We start from the raw sequence: 23,582 nt of genomic DNA on the forward strand, positions 1-23,582 counted from the left end.
AAAACACACGAAAAAGACTCAACGGCGAGCCTGAGCTGCTGAAACAGGCAGCCACTCGTGCGGTGCCGGAACTGGAAGTGCACGGCGCCGGAACTGGAAGAAATTATGTATTTGTAGCGAACTTAGTCATTTTGATCGTAGACTAACATAGTTACCTTCATTATAAGGCTTATATCAGGGTTTTTTTTTTTTTTTGCGGCTCCAGACATATTTGTTTTTTTGGTCCCATAGAGTTATTTCAATATTTTGGGTCGCCAACCCCAGATATCTAGTTCTAGTTAGAGCGCCCCTAGCGGTGGAAGAAAAATCAACAGAATAGCCGCACCTTTATTTAAGCCTCATGGTTCACAATGTAGGGGAAAAAGTAGCGGCTTATCGTCAAGAAAATAAGGTAATTGCTATGAATATCTTCATCATCTGGATTAAGGACTTTCTGACCAACAGACCCCAGACTGTGTTGCTCGGCCCCTACACATCCTCCACCCGAACGCTGAGCATCAGTTCCCCTCAAGGATGCGTGCTGAGCCCTCTCCTATACGGCCTCTACACCTATGACTGCAGCCCGGCCCACGGTAACAACACAGTTGTCAAATTTGCTGACGATATGACAGTGGTCGTTCTGATCTCGAAAGGTGACGAGGCAGCCTACAGGGAGGAGGTCCAGAGACTAACGGCTTGGTGAGAGGACAACAAGACTGCAACTCAACATTGCAAAAACAAAGGAGATCATCATCGACTTTAGGAGGAACAAGACTGTGCTACCCCCCCTCTACATCAGAGGTGAATGTGTGGAGAAAGTCCACACATTCAAGTTCCTGGGAGTACAGATCTCCGATGACCTCTCCTGGACACACAACACCACAGCAGTGGTAAAGAAGGTCCTCCAGCGTCTACATTTCCTGAGGGTCCTCAGGAAAGTCAACCTGCACAAGAAGCTGCTGCTGGCCTTCTACCACTCGTCCATCGAGAGCCTGCTGACCTACTGTGTCTCCACCTGGTACAGCAGCTGCACTGAGGCAGACCGAGTGAGGCTCCAGAGGACAGTCAAAACGGTGCAGAGGATTATAGGCTGCCCTCTCCCCTCCCTGTCGGACATCTACACCACCCGGTGCCTCAGCAGAGCTCTCACTATCGTCAAAGGCAATACTCACCCGAACTCACACCTGTTTGACCTGTAGCCCTCTGGCAGGCGCTACAGGTGCATCAAATCAAAGACGAATAGGCTGAAAATCAGTTTCTTTCCGAGAGCCATCACCATTCTGAACTTTCACACACACACACAACCACCCTTACCTTGCAGAACAGCAATGTAATGTGTTATCCAATTTTGTATTATTTTCCATCTCATTATTTATTTTTTTATTTATCAAATTTATATATTTGATTAAATTATTGCTGTATTGCACTGGAGAGGGGAGCTCTCTAATCTCGTTGCACACTGTACAATGACAATAAAGGGATTTCTGATTCTGATTCTGATCAGTACAAAGGTGTGCCCTGTCGTAGTGCAAACTACAGTTTGTTGCTATGACCACAATCAGGCTCCTGAATAGAATGTGGGCTAAAGGACAGGCCTTTTGACAGATAGTGAAGTTCTTTTTAGAGTCTGGTGAACTGACCAGCAACCAGCTTCGGAGATAGATGTAACAGCATTGGCGAGTTAGCTGTAACAGCTGAGCACGGAAAACGGGGGCACACTTGGCACACCAGTTGTCCCTGTTGGGCCCACTGAAGATGATTTTACCCCTCTCCCACTCAAAACATCAAGCAAGAACCTGTGTTGACTATAAGATGGCTTTTACCATCAAGCACTATTAGTTCAATTTGTACAGACGCTATTAAATGTACAAAATGATGGAAGAAAGACGATGGAAACATACCTTCTTGTAAAGACAGTTGGGAGTCAAGTTATGCTGTTGAGGCAACGAGTCCGCTGTACAGATCCCATAGCACATGGCAGCCACACAGAACCTGTGCAATTAAGAGACTGAATTTGACATGCAAACATAATGACAGGCAAACTATGCGTGATGTAAGTTTTTTGGACCATATACCGTAATTTCTGGACTACAAAGCGCACTGCTAACTTTCACTGTAACAGCTAAATTTAGCAATAAAAACAAATATGTGTTTAAATTAGCCACTATGCATTAGTAACCACAGGGGTCAAACAGATACGGATAGGTCCCGAAAACGCTATGTCAATTTGGGTCGGTACTACCACGCACAGATTCACGTAAATTCAAACAGTGCCATGTTTTGGTTACGAAGCATGTGATTCTAATTTGTGACTGTGCGGGAGTAGAAGAGTTGTCGATTTTGCGTGGCGCACTTGAACGCAGCAGATTCCACACACCAATGTAATGACATCACCCAATCATGGAAAAATTCCTTTCCGTGTCAGGAAGCAAGCGGGCCTAATCCCATGATCCAGACTTCCACCAGTGTAGCCCTCAATCGTACATTCCCGTCGAGGCTGCGAATATGTCGGGTGACCCAATTCTTCAAAGTGGTCTGTCGCCCCAGCCCTTTGCACCCTTGTTCCACACTTTGGCTGAGCCCACAATCATGTATCAGGTGGAATTCTTCTGCCTGCTTTGCGAAAATGTCTTTTCAAGAGTAAATTAATTACTAATTATTACATAGTTAATAAATATGTACAAAGTATAATTTCTATTGGTTTAATGTCCATCGATGAATGAAAGTCACAGATATTTTTTTTAAGTACCCAACACATTTTGTCCCACTGTATTTGTAATACTTAGCAAACGTCTACGTATGCACCGCTGATCATGCCGGAGACGCAAGTAGTACAAATGATGGAGCCTTAGCTGCCATCGACTGGATGCATGAGCTCAGGTTTTTACTTTACGTTTAGTGAAGTTTTTATTTAAAGCAGTAAAATTGACAAACCGACAACCAGGGCCATATTTGATGCGTAAGTTGATGATGTAAGATTCGTACGCTTGTAACCTTTATACTTCCATGAGAACCATAGGGTTTAGTGTGAGCAGGGGAAGGGTGGCCATCAGGAATTTCCGGAAAATATGCAAACAGCCAGTATATTTCTGGGCCGGTCCTGGCCATCACACCCGCAACCGTCCACCCCAACCCCGCACCCCGTCAACTATTATTCTATGGGGCAAAACAGCAAAGCCCTCTTCTTCAGTGTCATAACTCAAAAGCCCCCAAAATTCCTTCACTCACTTATTTTATGGTCACCGTCATTGTCACTTATCAAGAGGCAAAATGGCCAATAAACTAGAACTCGCCTCTTCTTCACATGACTGCAGCATTTCGAAAGCCGTTGGTAATACTGAATTTTGACAATTATCCTTGTTGGGATGCACTGGCAGACCTGAGCAATAGTTTCTCCTGTGTTACTCTTATGCTTAACTCTTAGTATGCGGTTTTGGGAAAATATTTCAGCATCTAAGCTTTTCACAGAATTACACAAATGGTTGATAAGAATATTTAGTATGCAGACAGTTTCATTGTAAACCGATTGTCAGATGAACTGGTCAGTAAAACATTTAAAACCGCAGGGTTTAAAGCACGGGAAAAAAAGGAGTGGCTTATAGTCCAGAAGGTACAGCACTTAATTGCTATCATAATTCACCTGACACAAAAGTGCATGCGAGTGTGAGTGTTGCAGACCAATGCTGAGCTAAGAGCCTCTGACACAGATACTGGGTTAGGCTCCGTCAGTGAAATCAGTTGCACAACACGACTTCGGGACATAGAGGCAAGTAGGTGGACCACAAAAGCTGCGAGACCGAGCATGTGTGGGTCACTCAACACGGGCCCCTTTAGACACAGGAAATCTTATTGAACAAGTGACACTTGGAATCTAATACAACTGTTTACACAGGATTACATAACAGCGATAACATGAGTTTCTGAATGCAATTGTATTAAAATATAGATTAACTTTGGTGTGTAAAATGCAGCAATTTATATACATTTTATTTCCCCAAAAGTGGTACGAATTGGGATTTTTTTTTCCACGTGTAAAATTATGTCTACAAAGTGAAACAAAAACTAACACAAATACACTTATTTTACACGACGCATATATTTAATTTAAGCTATGCCAATAAAAGTAATTTGTTGAGACTATCACTTAGCAAACACTTTATTTCCTTATTTGGGATATATTTTTAAAGGGTGAAAATGAACATATAAATGTATTATATTTATGTTAGTTTTTTTTTTTTCTTTTTAAATCCAACAAACAAATAGTGCCGCCGGTTAAAAAAGGTACATTCGGTATGCTGCCACAATCACTTCTGTGTACCATCATCAATTGCATTGCTCAAGTCTCATCTAACAAACTAGTCTAGTCAAGTCTAGTCTATAAAGCAAAGGTATGAAACACAAAGTGCAACACTTTACGTGAGTTCGATTTACACTTTTCATGAGTTTGATTTGACACTAAAATGATTAATTGTTTTCTCAAGAGGAGACAAACAGACATTTTGCATACCTGGTTCTGAAGCAAATGCCAAAGTCTGTTTAGAAGGCTGGAGAGAAACTGTGTGTTACAAACTAATACACACAAAAACCTGGAAGCCCACATTATCTGCCTGAAGAGAGAGACAGAAGGTGATTGCAGAAAATAATTGGAATTAAAGCGCAATATTTTCAACACTTGTTTCATGCAATGTTTTATGTCAGGATTCACCAACATATTTAGTTGTCCGGTGCTTTGTGCCCATGACAAACGGATAGAGGGACTTGGGTCTAGACCGAGGACGGCTCAGAGACCCTTTATAAATAAATATATATAAATAAATATATATATATATAAATTGACTATATACATACAGTAGGTACGTACATACATACATATGTGGGCTTAAATATATATATATATATATATATATATATATATATATATATATATATATACACGAACAGTTACATCAACGCCCCCCACCAGTCCTTATACATAGGCGGTTGGTTTAGACTCACCTACGTCGCATGAGTCTTCCAGGGAGGCAGGAGCCCCTGCCCCCTCACAGTCCTTTTGACCCCGCGTCGGCGTAACTGACATCTGGGTCCCAATGACAGTTACCTGATGTTTGTTTTATATATAAATATATATACATATACATATATATATACATATATATATATATATATACATACATATACATATATATATATACATATATATATATATATATACATATACATAAATATACATATATATATATACATATATGTATATATACATATACATATGCATATATATACATATGCATATATATACATATATATATGCATATATATACATATATATATATATATATGCATATATATACATATATATGCATATATATACATATATATACATATATATGCATATATATACACATATATGCATATATATACACATATATACATATATATACACATATATACATATATATATATATATATATATACATATATACATATATATACACATATATACATTTATATACACATATATACATATATATACACATATATACATATATATACACATATATATATATATATATATATATACATATATATATATATATATATATATATATATATATATACCTACGACTGCAGCCCGGCCCACGGTAACAACACCATTGTCAAGTTTGCTGACGATACGACAGTGGTCGGTCTGATCTCGGAAGGTGACAAGACAGCCTACAGAGAGGAGGTCCAGAGACTGACGGCTTGGTGCGAGGACAACAGACTGCAACTCAACATTGCAAAAACAAAGGAGATCGTCATCGACTTCAGGAGGAACAAGACGGTGCCGCCCCGCCTCTGCATCGAAGACGTGTGTGTGGAGAGGGTCCACACGTTCAAGTTCCTGGGAGTACAGATCTCCGATGACCTTTCTTGGACACACAACACCATAGCAGTGGTAAAGAAGGTCCACCAGCGTCTGCACTTCCTGAGAGTCCTCAGGAAATTCAACCTGGACAGGAAGCTGCTGCTGGCCTTCTACCACTCGTCCATCGAGAGCCTGCTGACGTACTGTGTCTCCACCTGGTACAGCGGCTGCACTGAGGCGGACAGAGTGAGGCTCCCGAGGACGGTCAAAACAGCGCAAAGGATTATTGGCTGCCCTCCCCCCTCACTGTCGGACATCTACACCGCCCGTCGCATGTAGGATTATTACCTCAGCAGGGCTCTCAATATCGTCAAAGACAATACCCACCCAAACTCACACCTGTTCGACCTGATGCCCTCTGGCAGGCGCTACAGGTGCATCAAAGCAAAGACCAATAGACTGAGAAACAGTTTCTTTCCAAGAGCCATCTCCATTCTAAACTCTCTCACACACACACACACAACCACCCTTACCTTGCAGAACAGCAACGTGTTTTTATATATCCTATTCAGTATTATTTTCCATTGCACTAACTATTCTCTTATTTATCTAATTTATATATTTATCTGAATTATTGTTGTATTGCACTGGAGAGGGGAGCTCTCTAATCTCGTTGCGCACTTGAGTACAATGACAAAGGGATTTCTGATTCTGATTCTATATACATATATATTAGGGCTGCACGATATTGGAAAAAAATGATATTGCGATTTTCGTGGAGGTTGCAATGTACATTGCGATATTGAGACTAGAAAAATTTTAACCAGATGACTCAAATAGCACTGTTTGGGAAGACTTTGGTTAACCCACTATGACACCATTGGATTCATATAATAATTCAGATATTTAACGTTGTATTTCCCACTTCAATGTATGCAGCAGCAAAATATTAAACTTATTTTAAACAAAAAATAAATAAAAGAGCAGGTGCATTAGTCACTTGACTCCTTTACAAAAAGAGAAGAAAATAAAAAAACCTCGAAAGCAACAACAGTTATAAACATCTTTAAACTAAAATGTAAAATATGAAACAACTAAAAGCAGGTGTATTACTGTAGCAAAGTTGTAAATAAATTAGAACAAAAAAATTACAAATAAATGAGGAGGTGCAAACACCAGTTTGCAAACAGCGACTATTGAGTTCAAACTTCCTATTAATTAAGTGAATATTGTAGGCTTAGGAGTGGTTCATGTGCTCTAATCTCTGTTTGTAATGACTGGTTCGCGATGACGTCAGAGCAGTGCGGCAAAGAGAAGTGTGTGTTATTGTGTTAAACTGTTCCCGATTGAATAAACGGGCGGCGCTCCCATGTTGTTCCTAAGTTCGTATTATTGTTGACGGGAACTTAGAAAGCCCCAAAACTCGGACGTTACATTGGTGGCAGCGATAACTGGAGTGTTAGTGCTTTGTATTTTGAATCTCTTGGAAAATTTTGAACGTTGGGTGCGATGACGGAGATGTTCTCCCGCGGGAAATTGGAGGATACGTTGAGAGTGGAAGACGAAGCTATCCATTACCCTTCTATGAGGAACGGTTCTGTGAGTGACTTTAAAGTTAAAGTGGAGCTGCCGCCACCGTTTAGTGGTGATGGTCAGAAGCCGTTCGCTACGTGGATTAAGCTGTTTGAAGCTGCGGTGCGCGCGCAGACAGCGGGGGTGCGCATCACGGGCTACAGAGAGACTCTTGTCAATATTCTCCCCACCAGGCTGGATGGCGCAGCCTTCCTGCTGTGGGACAGTTTTCCTGCGGATGTACAATGTGACGATGAGCGGATGAAAGAGAAGCTGCAAGGAGCGTTTGGTTAGAAGCAATTGCTGTTGGACTTTCAGACGTGCATCTCAGCACGAAAGTTTGGAGGTGTATGCTGCTGACATAACCAGACTTGAGGCTGAGGCGTTTCCAAGTTATGACAAGCCTGCGATAGAGGGGGAGAAGTTTCGGTGTTTCCTGGCGGGCATCGATCCTCCCCTCCAAGCCAAGTGTCACGGGCAGGGGGCAACGGACATCGAGGAGGCGATGACTGTTGCTAGCCGCTGTGAGTGTGCTAGGTATGCACTGAAGACCTGCCCGTTGGGTGGACCCGCAAACCCACTCCCGCATCCTACCGTGGTAGCTATGATTGGGACGCCGCAGGTCCCAGCCGGTGATGGTATGGCTGGCGCCTCGGAGGGTCTCATCCGTGTGGTGGAGAAGCTCAAAATGAAGATGGACAACATACAGACGGAGCTGAGTGAGCTGAGAACATGCCAGCAGGGAAGCGAGAGTGGCCGAAGTGGCTCCCCTTTAGGCCGAGAGCGTCTAAAGGACCTGAGGCTGCGTGGAGGTCAGCGACGCACCTGCTGCTGAGATTGCGGGGAGTTTGGCTGCAGGTCGACCAGCGGCGACGTCAGGAGAGACGAGTGTGTGAGGGGCCGTTCTCCCCAACGTGGGCCTCAGGGAGGAGGCGTCACCAGAGGATGGTCTCCAAGAGAGCGTGGGGACTGGGACGCCAACACAGACTTCTCATCGCGCCAGGTTCACGGGTCCCGTACACTGCAGAGGATCGACAGTCAAGGCGCGGTGTGAGATTTCTATCACCTCATCGCTGATCACCATCTCCATTCCCACGTAGTCAGGAGTCGGGAAACATCAGCTAACTGTCATCGGGACCCAGATGTCAGTTACGCCGACGCAGGGTCAAAAGGACTGTGAGGGGGCAGGGGCTCCTGCCTCCCTGGAAGACTCATGCGACGTAGGTGAGTCGAAACCAACCGCTTATGTATAAGGACTGGTGGGGGGCGTTGATGTAACTGTTCTGATTGACTCTGGTTCTAACATTTCGCTGATCTCGGAGGCATTCAGAATGTCTCTGCCAGTGCTTCGTGATGAGGTGTTGAGTCAACAATACACTGTTGCACGTGCAGTGGGGGGACAATTGTTGGACACATTAGGTACTCTTCCTTTACAGACGGGGGGCAGAGCCTGGCAGCCAATTGTTCATGTAGTGCGGGGGGTCCACACAGAAGATTTTGTTGGGTTTTGATTTCATGTTACGAATTCGTGCTGTTATGGACGTTGGTCGTGGTTTGCTCCATATCAGTGATTTGGATATTCCTCTTATGCGCGCCACTGATTTCATACCTGAATGTTGTAAGTATAACTGTCAAAATTAAAGCGTTAACTCAGGTGATTAGTCCAAATTTTTTTAACTCAGTTAAATATTTTAAATCTGTTAACTCAGTTTGGTTTACTTAAAAAATAATTTGCATACTTTGCAAATATTGTGCCATATTAGGTGTACATCTTTAGCACGTCTAGGACAAAACAAAACGTTCAAATTACCACTGGGCCTTGCAAACCAACACTGCTGGAGTGTGGCGCTTGTGGGCAGTTTTGAGAAATGTTTCGGAGAGAAATGCCTGTAAGGATGTCTCCATTTAGATTGTATTTAAGAATCAAAGAACTCTATTAGAACAGTCTTTGAAGTAAATATACTTCATATTTGGTGATTTTGCATCAATTCCAAGATATTATTCAAGTAAATATCTGTTTCAAGCGTCGCAAATAATAGTAGTTGAAAAATGTGATTAATCGTGATTAATCATGGATTTTTTTGGTATTTAATTTGTTAAAAAAAAATAGTCACTTGACAGCACTAGTTGTAATATCTGTGTCTTTTGATACAACAGTTCCACCCTGCATCGAAATGTTGGTCCCTGTTAAGGTGGGCCTACCATCCAATGCTATGCTCCGAAGGGACCCTATCTAGGCTGCGTTGAGTCAGCGTTCCTGGACACCCTTGGACTGGCCATTACACGAACTGCGGCGCCAGTGGAGAATGGGTGCACGGTAGCTAGGGTGCTCAACAGTATGTTGTATACTGAGCAACATTTACTCGAGAAACACAAGGGGCTGTTCCGGACCGACCGAGAGGGAACTAGGTCCGCAACCAAATCCAACACCGCATCCACATGGGCGATCATCCTCCGATAAAGAAGCGGGCCTACCGTACGTCTCCTGGGAAAGGAAGGAGATGGGGAGACAGGTACACCGCCTGTTGGACGACGGCATCATTGAGGAGAGCTGTAGCCCATGGTCATCTACTGTGGTGCTCGTGAGGAAAAAAGATAACACCTGGAGGTTCTGCGTGGACTACAGGGCTCTCAACTCTGTGACCATAAAAGACTCTCAGCCGTGACCACGGGTGGACGACACGTTGGACGCCCTCACAGGGGCCACCTGGTTCAGCACTCTAGATTTTTCAGACGGCTACTGGCAGGTGGAGGTTTCACCAGAGGACCGTGAGAAAACAGCGTTCGCCACGGGCCAGGGCCTCTACCAGTTCCAATCCATGCCCATGGGCCTTACTAATGCGGCGGCGACCTTCCAGAGAGTCATGAAGATGGTGCTGCCGTGGCATGTCTGCATGATCTATTTGGACGATGTTCTCCTTTACACTAAGTCGTTCGAGGAACACCTCGTTGCACTGGGGTAGGTCTTTACCCGAATTGGCGTGGCGGGGCTGCGCCTGAACGCCCGCAAATGCCAGCTAGCCTGGGACTATGTGTTTTTTTTTTGCGCCATGTGATTTCTGCTGCGGGACTCAGCCCTGATCCCCGAACACGGAAAAGGTGAAAGCATGGCCTGTCCCACGGTCCGCCGCGAAGATGCAGGCAATCCTGGGGCTCTGATCATATTACAGGAGATTTGTAAAGGACTTTGCAAAGTGTGCCACCCCACTCACTGGCCTCACGGAAAAGGAGGTGCCATTTCATTGTACAGCGGACTGCCAAAAGGCGGTTGAGTTTTTGCGGAATACCCTCTGTTCTGAGCCCATTGTATGCCACCCGGACTTTGTCCAGCCATTCAGGTTGTACACAGACGCATCCCTCGTTGCTGTAGGTGCAGTGTTAGCACAGGGAGTGGGCGGCGAGGAGAAAGTGATCGCCTACGCTAGTGGGGCTCTCACGAAGGCAGAGTGAAAATGGTCTACATATGACCGGGAGTTAGTATGGGCCGTACGCAATTTTTGGCATTACCGGGGCCTTCTTGCATTCACTATTGTGACAGATCATCGGCCGCTGGTGGGGCTATGGCAATTGGCCATTGAGAACGACACCACAGGGCGCTGGGCCTTGGAGTTGGAACCTTACAACTGGGTCTCCCACACCAACGCAGACGCTTTATCTCGCCGACCAGACTCAGGGCCGGCGGTCTGTGATTTCCCGACGTGGACAGATGCAGGTACCCAGACAGAGGGAGTCAGAGGCCCAAGGGCCGTGTGTGCTGTTGACACCCCTTGCAGTGCTCGTATTGCTCAGGCAGATTCGGAGACCCAGGTCTCCCTGGACAGTGATGCTGTCCCAGCGTCCAGACTCGATTTCGGTCCCGGCTGGCGGACTTCACATCCGCTGCTTCCTAAAGACAGGGCCCTGATCTACACCTTGTCGCATGGTGGGTCTTCCATCAGGGAGCTCCAGGAACGAGGCGAGGACCTTGGACGGGTTCTGTCCTGGCTGGAGGCTGGCGAAAGACCTTGTCAGAGGGAGATGCGAGGGTGCTAATTGGAGTCTGAGGATACTGTGGTATGATTTCCACCGGCTGTCCCTGATGGCTGGACTGGTATGCAGAGTGCTTCGGCAGCCGCAGGGGCAACAGATTACTCAGATTGTTGTCCCTGCTATTCTGGTCCCAGAGCTCCTCCGACACCTGCACGGGGGCCCTCTCACGGCTCATCTGGCCTATGAACGGGTCCTAGAACGTGCCCGGAGTGTGTGTTTTTGGCCAGGCATACAGAGAGACATTTGAGAATGGTGCGACCAGTGTTACGCATGCCAAAGTTGAGGACTATTTTTCCAAGTTTGTCAATTTATATGCCATGCAGGATGAACGGGCCACAACTGTCTCTGAGCACCTCTTTAGGAACTATACACTGGAACATGGAGTGATGGAAACCCTGCACACAGACATGGGCAGGCAATTTGAATCGGACATTGTATGGGATTTATGTAGGAAGTTGGGCGTGAAGAAGACACACACCACGGCCTACAATCTAAAGTCGGACGCAATGGTCGAGAGGTTCAACCGCACTTTGATTGATCAACTGGCAAATTTCTACTATGCTGCGAGGGGGAGTGCGACTCTTTCCTGTCCCAAATCGTGTTGGCGTACAATACCAGCGTGCATTCCAGTACCAGGTTCACACCGTACTTCCTCATACATGGCAGAGAGGCCAGGACCCCTCAGGACATGGTGTTGGGTCCTCCGGCGCTGAGTGAGTATAGCTCCGGGTCGCCAGAGGATTTTGCTAGCTCTCTGCTAAGATGCTTGGACACGGTTTTCAGTAAAATGCGGGAGAACAATCGTGTGGCGAGCAAGAGCCAGAAGTCCTATTATGACACCAGAGTAAGACACGAGCCATACAAGGTGGGGGACTTATGACACCAGACTAAGACACGAGCCATACAAGGTGGGGACTTAGTGTGGCTAAGTGTTCCAGCAGAGAGCCGACAAAAACTGGCCCCTCACTGGAAAGGGCCCTACCAGGTCCGACGGCGGATGGACAGGGATGACGAGGTGGGGGTTACCTATCAGCTTGGTAGCCCGTTCGAGGATGAGCCCCCGCTCCAGATTGTCCATTATGACAGGCTGCGACATTACACCCTGCCGGGGATGTTTCCCTTTGACGGCCCTTCAAGGGGCAATGTATTTTTTTTAACACCTCACCAAGGAGCCACAAAAGATCACAATAGCTGAACTTTAGCAACCTGCTATTTTGTTTCATATTATTTGTTCAATCATAAACAAAAGAGCCATGCAGCAACATGACTTTGAGGTGTGCGGAGGTTGTTCGCCTTCGTAGGAGTGCTCATCGTTGTAAGCTTTTTCTACTTTTACGACTTGGAGATACTTTTTCTACTTTTTATAATTTTTTTGTATACAGTGACTGTTTTAAAATTTTAACCTACGGACACGCTCCCACCGGTGAACCGGCCAACTGTCAAACAACTGTCAAACAGCTAGCATACTCCTGCCTCAGACTAGCCGCTGCTAGCCCGCGGTGCTAGCCCCGGTCACCGGACCCGGTTCATAATGGTGCAGGATGAGACAAATAAAACAATCTCTGACCTGAGAGAGGAAGTCCATCGTCTGACGGAAGAACTCAGTCGAAAAGAGTCCCTCATCTCGTCTTTCACGACCCGTTTCCCATAACTCTCCGCCGTCATTATGGATGGGCATTCCAGCGGAATCATGACACCTGCGAGTATGACTGAGGCTCCACTGACGGACACGGTGAGATGGGATCCAGCTACCTGCCCAGGCCCATCCTGCTCAACACCACTCCATGGTACCACCTGGGTCGAGGTGACATCCCGCAGCCAGAGGAGCAGAGAACCATCTCCCCGCCCTCAATTGGTCATGAAGAATCGCTTTTCTGCCCTGCCACTGCTGCGCCCCTGCGGTCGGAAAACGTCGGCCGTTGCATCTGACCCCAAGGCTGGGGTCCCAGGACCTCCTTCAAATTCCCTGCCGCTCACGCTGAATTTGGCCGGAGTCCACACGTGGCCCGGTCGGCCGGCTCTCGAGTGGGGCTGCTCAGGGACGCAGTTTCCCAGCACACGAGTGGGCCACAACATCGGCGCCACTCACCAGTCCTGTCCTCAGTTGCCACCCGGCCTAGGGAGCACGATTTAGGACAACGACGTCGGGATTCTCTCCACAAAGTTCACGGTTCAGCCTGGCACATCCTCTACACTCCCCAACCATCGTCATTGTTGGCGACAGCATCATTAAACACACACACTACATTGGTACTATCACCCGCTGTTATCCCGTAAGTTACGGACATAGCTAACATCATGCCGGATGTTCTTCTCTCTCTTCCACCATCCGTATCCCGGCTCGTTGTCCACGTGCGGACGAATAAAACAGTGCGCCGACAATCGGAGCAAACCAAGCGAGATTTTAATATCCTCTTCGACTTGCTAAAAACTTGCGGTCTGTCGGTCTGGATAAGCGGCACTTTACCGTCGCTACCCCACGGCAGCGAGCGGTTCAGTCGTCTTTTAAGCCTAAACATATAGCTCATACACACTTGCGGACATTTCGGTTTTGCTTTTATTGACAATTTTAACAAATTTTGGAACTGTCGTTCCTTTTACCAACCAAATGGTTTTCACCCGAGCTTCCTCGGTAGCTCGATTTTAGCAGCTAACATTCATCATGCAGTCGTCAATCATGCTCCCAGCTGACTCCTATGGACAAATCACTCAGCCTGTGTTCCCACTCCAAGCTCTACCACAAACCATTGCAATAACAACCTCACTACACCCACCTACAGGCCAATCTTATTTCCCTTCAATAGCACTCCCAACAGGCCCCCACTCTCATTGCCACACACATCGGACATTTTCTCAATTCAAACCATCACTGGCAGACGCTTCCCCCTCCCTCACACAAACAAAGTGGTTTTAACAGTGACAATCCTTTCCATGTCAACATTTCAAATCCATGCGACCATGAGCGCACGTCTAGCACAAACATTAACCTGGCTGTGCTGAACGTGCACTCCCTTTTAAACAAAACTTTTATCATAAACGACCTGATTTTAGACAACAACCTTGAAGGTATTCTTTTAACTGAGACATGGCTAGGTAAAGATGCTCCAGTTGCTCTCACCGAGGCTTGCCCACCAAATTTTAATTTTTTATTTTCGATCAGAGACTGTAAAAGAGGAGGTGGGACTGCGTCAATTATAAAAACTTCTCTTATTTCAAAGGAAACTATTTTTAACAGGTATTTATCCTTTGAACACCATGCCTTTGTTTTTAGCAGTCCTTTATAGACCTCCTCATCACTCTACTTCTTTTATTAGTGAGTTGTCAGAGTTCCTATCGATTTTACATTCCACTAATAACAAAATTTTAATAACCGGCGATTTTAATGTGCATGTTGACAATATCTCTGACCCACTGTCCAGAGAATTTTTAAACCTTTTTAAACAATTTTGATTTTAAACAGCATTTCGCACAGCCGACTCACAACAGAGGACACACCCTGGACCTGGTCATAACCTACGGCCTGTCCGTTGGTGTGTCCTCTGTTGCTGACCTGGCTGTGTCAGACCACTACTGTGTATAGTTTAACATCGCCAGTTCTAATCAACAAGCAGCCCCGGTGAGAACAGTGAGGAAACGCTACCTAACTTCTGAGGTGGCTGCAAATTTTATTGAGATTTTAAAGAGCACTCCTGCTTGACATTTTACCTGCACCTTGTGATTTTATTGTTGATAATTTTAACAGGGTTTTAAAATCAACATTAGACTCGGTTGCTCCACTTTTAAAAAAAACCCCATAAAAATTAAGACTATAGCCCCGTAGAGAAATTATTTAATTAAGAAATCAAAGAGAAAATGCAGGAGTGCAGAAAGGAGGTGGAGAAAGAGCAACCTTACAGTTCATTATCAAATACTCAAATCCTACAATAAAACAGTCAAACTGGCAGTAATGTCTTACTTCTCAAATCTCAGTACAATTAATAAAAACAACCCGAGATATCTCTTCTCCACCTTTGATCTTTTAACCAGCTCTGATCTTAAAAAGTCGTCACAGACGTCGACAGATCTCTGTGAGGACTTTGCAGACCACTTCAGAAGTAAATTGATGACATAATATCCAGTCTTTTAGCTCATCAAAATGTAAATTTTATTAACGCTGGACAGTCATTTTTACCAAAGGAAAAACTGGAAAGTTTTGCCCTGGTTGATGCAAGGACACTTGGTCGAGTTTTCTCCCAGGTAAATCAAACAACCTGCCTTTTAGATCCAATTCCCACATCGCTTTTAAAAGCTTTTTATTTATTTTTTGAGGAACAGATTTTAAATATAGTTAATTGCTCTCTTCAGACGGGTGTCTTCCCCACTGCCTTTAAAACGGCGGTGGCGAAGCTCTTTCTGAAGAAGAGCAATTCAGACCCCAGTGTTTTAAATAATTACAGACCTGTATCCACCTTAACGTTTTTGAGTAAGATTTTAGAAAAAATGTTTTTTCTACAGTTAAATTATTTTTTAAATTCAAATCATGTTTTAGAGAAATTTCAATCTGGTTTTAGAATGAACCACAGTACAGAGACAGGTCTTTTAAGGATTTTAAATGATTTCAGGTGCTTTGCAGATGCAAAAAAACTCACAGTTTTGGTGCTACTGGATTTAAGTGCCGCTTTGACGCAGTAAATAACCACATTTTATTAAATAGACTTAAAAACCTAGTGGGCATCTCTGGTACTGCTTTTAACTGGTTTTATTCCTATCTCACAGACAGACGTAAGTATGGATACCTGTTCCTCCAAAACCCATGAAATTAAATGTGGGGTTCCCCAAGGTTCAATTTTAGGCCCAATACTTTTTAATCTGTACATGCTTCCTCTTGGGGATGTCATTAGGAGACAGGGCCTCAGCTTCCACAGTTACGCTATATTGCCATGTCTCCGGATGATACAAAGCCTATTGATACCCTTTTAAATTGCATTTTAGATATAAAGTCATGGATGGCAGAGAATTTCCTACAGCTCAATCAGGACAAAACAGAGGTTTTAGTTTTCGGTCCTGAAGGTCAGAGGGAAAAACTACAAGATTTTAAACCCTCACAATGTATGAAGAACCTGGGCGTCATTTTTTACTCTGAGCTCAGTTTTATTCCTCATTTTAAAAATGTAACCAAGATTGGTTTTTATCACCTTAAGAATATAGCCAGAGTCCGCCCGTTTCTCTCTCAGGCTAATACGGAGGTGCTGATGCATGCTTTTATTTCCTGCCGCCTAGATTATTGTAATGCCCTGCTCTCTGGTCTTCCCAAAAAGAGTATTTCCATTCTACAACTACATCAGAATTCAGCCGCACGGGTGCTGACGACGACCAGAGGGCGGGCACATATTACACCAGTTTTAAAATCGCTGCATTGGCTCTCCGTGTGTTTCAGGAATGATTCTAAGGTATTTCTATAAGTTTTTAAATGTCTTAAAGGTCTTGGGCCATCTTATTTATCTGACCTACTTTTCTCGTGTCAACCCTCGCGGACCCTGAGGTCCTCTGGCACCGGCCTTTTAATTATTCCTAGGGTGAGGACTGGAACACATGGTGAGGTTGCATTCAGCCATTCTGGTCCTCGTCTAAGGAATAGCCTGCCGGAGGACATCAGGTCCGCAGAGACTGTTGATATTTTTAAAAGGAGGCTCAAGACTCACCTTTTTAGTTTGGCTTTTAAATGATTTATCTTAGTCTTTAAATTCAGGACTGTAATTTTATCAACTATCATTGTCTTTAATTTTTAGCTTCTTTGTCTTTTAGGATCATCATTTTTCTTATATATTTTAGCTCCGTCGTTTTCTATTATGGTCTTTTAATTTTCAATTTCTTTGTCTTTGAGCATTATCATTTTCTTTTATATATTTTAGCTCCAGTATTTCCTCATGAGGGCCTCCGCGCTGGGAGGTGTGGCTGGCCTTCTCACAGGGGGCTTCATCCTAGAGGCTCCTTAGGCCCGGCGGACCGGGGCCCTCTGCACTATGTGTAGGGTCTACCCCGGTCAGTCTGGGCCGGGGGTCTGTGTGTTGGTGGAGCTCCCTGTGGCCGTGATGCTGTCATCCCTCTCAGCGCAGATGACCTACCCTGGGTTCAATTTCTCATATGGTTTCTCTGTGCCTTGCCATGTCTTTCTGTCTTTCTATTAAGACAGTTTATTAGGTTGTGTGAATGCAAGTGTTCTGTGTGTATGCAAGTTCAGGCGTGCATGTGGATGTGTCTTGTGTTTATGTTGGGTGGGTGGAATGGCACTTGAGCTGCATTTTATGTATGAAAAGTGCTATATAAATATATAAATAAAATTTGATTGATATATATATATATATATATATATATACTGTAAAAATTAAAGTGTTAAATATTTTAACTCAATTAACTCAGTTTGATTTACTTAAAAAATAATTGGCATACTTTGCAAATATTGCGCCATATTAGCTGTTCATCTTTAGCAAGACTCGGAACAAAACATTGAGTTACCCCTGGGCCCTGCAAACCAACAATGCTGGAGTTTGGTGCTTGTTGGCAGTTTTGAGAAACAGAAGAAAAATGCCTGCAAATATGTCTCCATTTAGATCGTATTCAAGAATCAGAGAAAGCTATTATTATAAGCAGCTGAAGGCTGAGTCCTGGGCTATATCAAAATTAGATATACAGTGAACCCTCGGTTATCGCGGTTAATGGGGACCGAGACCACCCGCGAAAACTGAAAATCCGCGAAGTAGCGGCGCACCTTCAAAAATGCTGAAAAAAAAAAAAGTGCGAAGTAGCGGCGCACCTTCAAAAATGCTTAAAAAAAAAAAAACTACCACGCACGCCGGCCGGTCTCCTCCGGAGCTCTCGCACGGTTCCGAACGGAGCGAAATGTCACCCCGTTAGTGCCCGGGCGGAAGTTGTTCCTCTTCGGCTTAACTGCCACGCACGCTGGCCGGAGCTCTGGTACGGTCCGAACCGTGCGAAACGTCGCCCCAAATCGTGCCCGGGGGGAACGTGCTCTTCTTCGTCCACTCTCCTCTTCGCCCATGCTCTTCTTTGGCGCACGCCGGCCGTCTAACCGCTCCAGCGCCCCGTCGTGCCGCTCGGCGAAACTACAATGCCCCCGAATATTTTTTAGACCCGCGAAGCACTGAACCCGCGAAAGGTGAACCGCGAAGTAGCGAGGGTTCACTGTATAATTAAAATTAAAGCGTTAACAGGTGATTAATCCAAAATGTTTTAAACTCAGTTAAATATTTTAACTCAGTTAACTCAGTTTGATTTACTACAAAAATCATTTGCATACTTTGAAAATATTGTGCCATATTAGCTGTACATAATAAGCACGTCTCAGAACAAAACACAGCGTTACACACTAACACTGCTGGAGTGTGGCGCTTGTGGGCAGTTTTGAGAAATGTTTCGAAGAAAAATGCCTGTAAAGATGTCTCCATTTAGACCGTATTCAAGAATCAAAGAAATCTATTTTAACAGTCTTTGAATTAAATATACTTCATATTTGGTGATTTTGCATCAATTTCAAGATATTATTCAAGTAAATATCTGTTACAAGCTTCGCAAAAAATAGTAGTTGAAAAGTGTGATTAATCATGGAATTTTTTTGTGATTAATTAGTTAAAAAAAATCACTTGACAGCACTATATATATATGTATATATATATATATATATATATATATATATACAGTGAACCCCCGGTTATCGCGGTTAATGGGGACCGAGACCACCCGCGAAAACTGAAAATCCGCGAAGTAGCGTCGCACCTTAAAAAAAAAGAAAGAAAAAAAAAACACTGTATATATATACTTCGCCCCTATATATATATATATATATATATATATATATATATATAGGGGCGAAGTAGCGGCACACCTTCAAAAATGCTTTAAAAAAAAATATATATATATATATATATATATATATATATGGGTAGAGAGAGAGAGAGTGAAATTCATGTTATAACAAAAAAAAACCCAAATTATTATTAAAACTTGTGTTTTTATTCCCCAGCCATTATTTTTGTATTTATTCAATTACTTCTTTTTGTATTTATTTAATTACTTCGACTTTTACCTGCTGGTACGCCGTCCGGTGTGCCCTGTGAATGTTATGATCCTCCAGCAGAGCTGGAGGATTGAACAGGACTCTCCAAACGCAGACACGGGAAAAAAGGTGGTGATACAAAGATAGTGTAGCGACTTTGTAAACGGTTCAAGGGTTCTGTGTTTTCCTCTTTTCTGTGGAGGCTGTGAAGGCAGCAGGGGAGTGAACGTTATGTTGTTGTTGTTGTTGTGTTGCTCTCTCTCTCTGATCGGCGTGGTTGCGGCCAACAGCAGCCGTTTTTGGCTTAATAATAAAAGCGTTCGCTGATGGACAAATTGGCCTGATTTATTATACAACGTTACAATATTTATTATAATCACAATATAGTCAGTGTAATCAGCGCGTCTCGCAGCAGCTGACGACATGGCGCGAGACTATCGCTGGAGGAACGCCCACACAGCTGAAAAAACAAAAACACACGCGGCATGACAGGCACGGATCATGACAGTGAAATGAAAGGTGGCATTCTTCATTTATTTATTTATTTATTCATTCATAACTGACAGCCTCGCGCTCCGCCCATGCCCGGGGAAGGTGCTCTTCGGCTTACTGTGACGCGAGCATGCCCTCCTCCTCGGCAGCTCCCATTCGGTTAAACTTAGGGGCCGTTTGGCACCGCCCGTGCCCGGGGAAGGTGCTCATCTACGGTTTAACTGCCACGCACGCCGGCCGGAGCTCTGATACGGTCCGAACCGCGCGAAACGTCGCCACCAATCGTGTCCGGGGGAACCTGCTCTTCTTCGTCCACTCTCCTCTTCGGCGCACGCCGGCCGTCTAATCGCTTCAGCGCCCCCTTGTGCCGCTCGGCGAAACTACAATGCCCCCGAATATTTTTTAGACCCGTGAAGCACTGAACCCGCGAAAGGTGAACTGCGAAGTAGCGGGGGTTCACTGTATATATATATATATATATATATATATATATGCGGACGAATTTCCAAAATAGGGTAAAGTACCATATAAGATATTTTGTTTTTTTCTATTCACCAAAATACAGTACGTTGAAACACAAAACATTCTGGGGGTTTATAACTAGCAGGTGCTCAAATGTATGTCATGAACTGTGAGGAACATACTGAATGACATGTGATGCTGTGTCTAAAAAATGGTTGACTTTTTCCTTAAAGTTTGGTGAGCTATTTGTAGAACAGGCCAATGGGCAACTCATGAGGTCCTTTGGGGTTATCTGGTGCCCTATGTTGGTGAACCCTGTACAATGTGAACACTAAATAGGTGTGTATTGTGTGTAGTGTTGAAACAAGTAAAACAATATTGATTTAATCTTTCAAGAAGGAGTGCTCACTTATTTGGAGGCAGTGTCTTTGAAGCATCCAAAAAACACTGGCAAAAGTTTTTTAGTATCACATCGATAACCTGAGGATAAGAAAGAAAGGAGAGATGCAACTAATGAATGGACAACAGATGCATACAAAGTGAAAACAGCGAAAACAAGACCGGATTTCAGTCCATACTTTCAAGTGGAACTCTGGCAATGAAAGCATGTCAGTTCTCAGCTTGATGACTTTATATCCCAAAAGGTCATCAGGAAGACCAGGAAAGATGAAGCCCAGTGTGTTGGAGATCTTTGACAGGTGAGCCGACATATCTGATGGATTATGGTGAACATTAAACATTAGAAATATCCTACTTGATATATATCGCTGTAGTTACTACATAACCAGAATAACAGATTGGTGTTATTCTGCAAATTAAAGGACTTTTTAAATTGTGCTTGGTTTTTTTGGTGATTGCTGTGGGGCATCGTGCGAGGACAATAGTACCCCGGTGAACGCTTGCCTATATTTAGAAGTGCCGGTGTAGCACCCGACCAGCAAGTAAAAAAAGCTTTTTCCCCTGATTGATGAATTGCTATTCGCACCCTGAAATCACTCAAACAGCTACCGCTCCTCTGCTCTTGTTTGCACTTTCTGATGTCACTGCAACGGCGCTTTAAAATTAAACATATGTCAATTCAACGTTGCGTCGCGTTGCACGTCACGCGCCATCTTATGTGTCGCACAGCAACCTTTGACTTCCTAAATCCTTGCATCTCAAAGGCTGGCCATGTATTAAATTTGAAGCACATGTGTGAAACCCAAAATTAACCCACGAACCAATATCAACCCTGATTGAGAAGGAGATGGGATAGCCATTACCCAGAGAGCCCCAGAACATCGTTTTTATCAGGTCAACGCCATCATTTGTGTATAAGATGTGTTCTCCTCCGTTCAGTCCTTGTGTTATTTTCTGTTTTGTTTTCATATTCTGGACAATCTATAAAGATGTAGGAGTATTGCTTTTGCAGATATACAGTAGGTACAGTATATAAGTGGGGTAGCCGTGGCTCAGAGATAAGAGCAGGTCGTCCAATAACCCAAGGGTGTGCAGATTCATTTCCAAGTCATGTGTTGGGCAAGTTACTTTACTCACCTTTTCACCAGTGGCACTCACACTGGTGTACGGCTGGGTGTGAATGTTTGATGGTGGTCGGAGGGGCCGTAGGCATACACTGACTGACGCTTCTGTTGTTACCTCACACAGACAATATGGCGGTGCAATATTACCTGTGCCTGTGAAATGCTGGTTTTTGTGTTTTGTATGCAAACAGAGATGCCAACCCCTGTCTTTAGAAATTAATAAAAGTCCATTCAAGTGATGTAGAGCAAGCCCCGCCTTTTAATATATCGACATTTTCCTCTTATTTTCACCCACTTCCTGTTGTTGCAACAATCTGTGTTTTCCTTCACAGAAAGTCTTCATGGATTGAAAAAAGTCATACTGTATAACATGCCTCAGAATGCAATACAGGCTTGCGTAGTTCACATTGCATGGAGTCCACATATTAAATCGCCCTGGTGGAGGGGTGAATGGCCAGTTGTCATTTTCTAAAATTTTCGGGCTCTAGTCGGGTTCAGAAGCTTCGCACAGTGTGCGGAAGCCCTAAATTACGACTCAAAAGTGCTTTACGTGGATTAAAAACAACCCTGCCCACCACAGTGAAGCAGACACACCCATGCAAACCTATACAGGTAAGAAATAAAAGTGTGATAACTAATTTCTATTTCCTGATCAAAAAATATATACACACTGAGCTTGTTAGTGAAAAATGGGCCATTGTGGCTGTCCAGTTCCTCAATAAAATGAAGAATGATGATGAATCGAGTTCCGAAAATTGGGTTGAGGATTTGTGTTAATTCTTTTTAACTATTCCTTTGTTAGTTTTATTTCTTACTGATTTTTCAATTTATCTTATATTTCGTTTCTTATATCTTTTTGTGTAAAACTGAAATAAACAGCCAGTGAGCCTTACAAAAATGTCTCTCACATTGCAAAAAAAACGTAACTTAATAGTGGCTTTCTTTTTTCTTTTCTTCATCTAAATTACAAATATTATCTAAAGCCGACAGTCTCAAATATGAGTTTTAAACTCAAAAGTGATTTTAAATTACATTGGCAAATCAGTGCTGTTGGTTGATCCAGCTTCTTTCATCTTTGGCAACTGGCTAAAGTGAAGCCCTTTCTTTCCAATCAGTACTTAGAAACAGTAATCCATGCCTTCGTTACATCTAGGCTAGATTACTAGATTAATGCACTTTACTTTGGCTTCAGCAGGAGGCCACGAGGACGACCCAGGACACGCTGGAGACACTATGTCTCCTGGTTGGCCTGGGAACGCCTGGGGATCCCTCCGGAAGTGGTAGAAGACGTGGCTGGGCAGAGGGAAGTCTGGGATTTCCTGCTGAAGCTGCTCCCTGCGCGACCCGACCCCGGATAAGCGGCGGATGATGGATGGACTTTACTATGGAGTCAGCCAGTCTTCCCTCAATCGCCTCCAAATAGTCCAAAATGCTGCTGCTCACCTTTTAACTGGAGCTCGGAAGACAGATCATATAAGACCAATCTTGGCCCCTCTTTAGTGGCTCCCAGTGTACTTTAGAGTTCACTTTAAGATACTTCTGTTCATCTTCAAAGCTATAAATGGCATCTCCCCAGTGTACCTCTCAGAGTCCTCCACCCCTACGCACCTGCCCGCTTCCTCAGGTC

At 44.0% G+C, this 23,582-nt stretch overlaps 1 protein-coding gene across 5 annotated transcripts in view; it reads right to left on the reverse strand.

The window, feature by feature from the left end:
• fanca (FA complementation group A) overlaps positions 1–23,582 on the reverse strand; it is a 193,782-nt gene that overhangs the window by 53,444 nt on the left and 116,756 nt on the right. For all 5 annotated transcript variants that reach the window (XM_088297906.1, XM_088297905.1, XM_088297904.1 and 2 more), the window contains 5 exons: positions 21,011–21,144; positions 20,842–20,912; positions 4,487–4,586; positions 3,620–3,807; positions 1,881–1,971 (listed from right to left, as the gene is read on the reverse strand). In XM_088297906.1, coding sequence (XP_088154032.1) covers positions 1,881–1,971; positions 3,620–3,807; positions 4,487–4,586; positions 20,842–20,912; positions 21,011–21,144 — 584 coding nt within the window. The remainder of the gene's footprint in view (positions 1–1,880; positions 1,972–3,619; positions 3,808–4,486; positions 4,587–20,841; positions 20,913–21,010; positions 21,145–23,582) is intronic.

Source organism: Idiotropiscis lumnitzeri, chromosome 6 (genome assembly GCF_059441095.1).
Source record: "Idiotropiscis lumnitzeri isolate Australia: NSW breed Sydney's pygmy pipehorse chromosome 6, RoL_Ilum_1.0, whole genome shotgun sequence".
NCBI lineage: Eukaryota > Metazoa > Chordata > Actinopteri > Syngnathiformes > Syngnathidae > Idiotropiscis > Idiotropiscis lumnitzeri.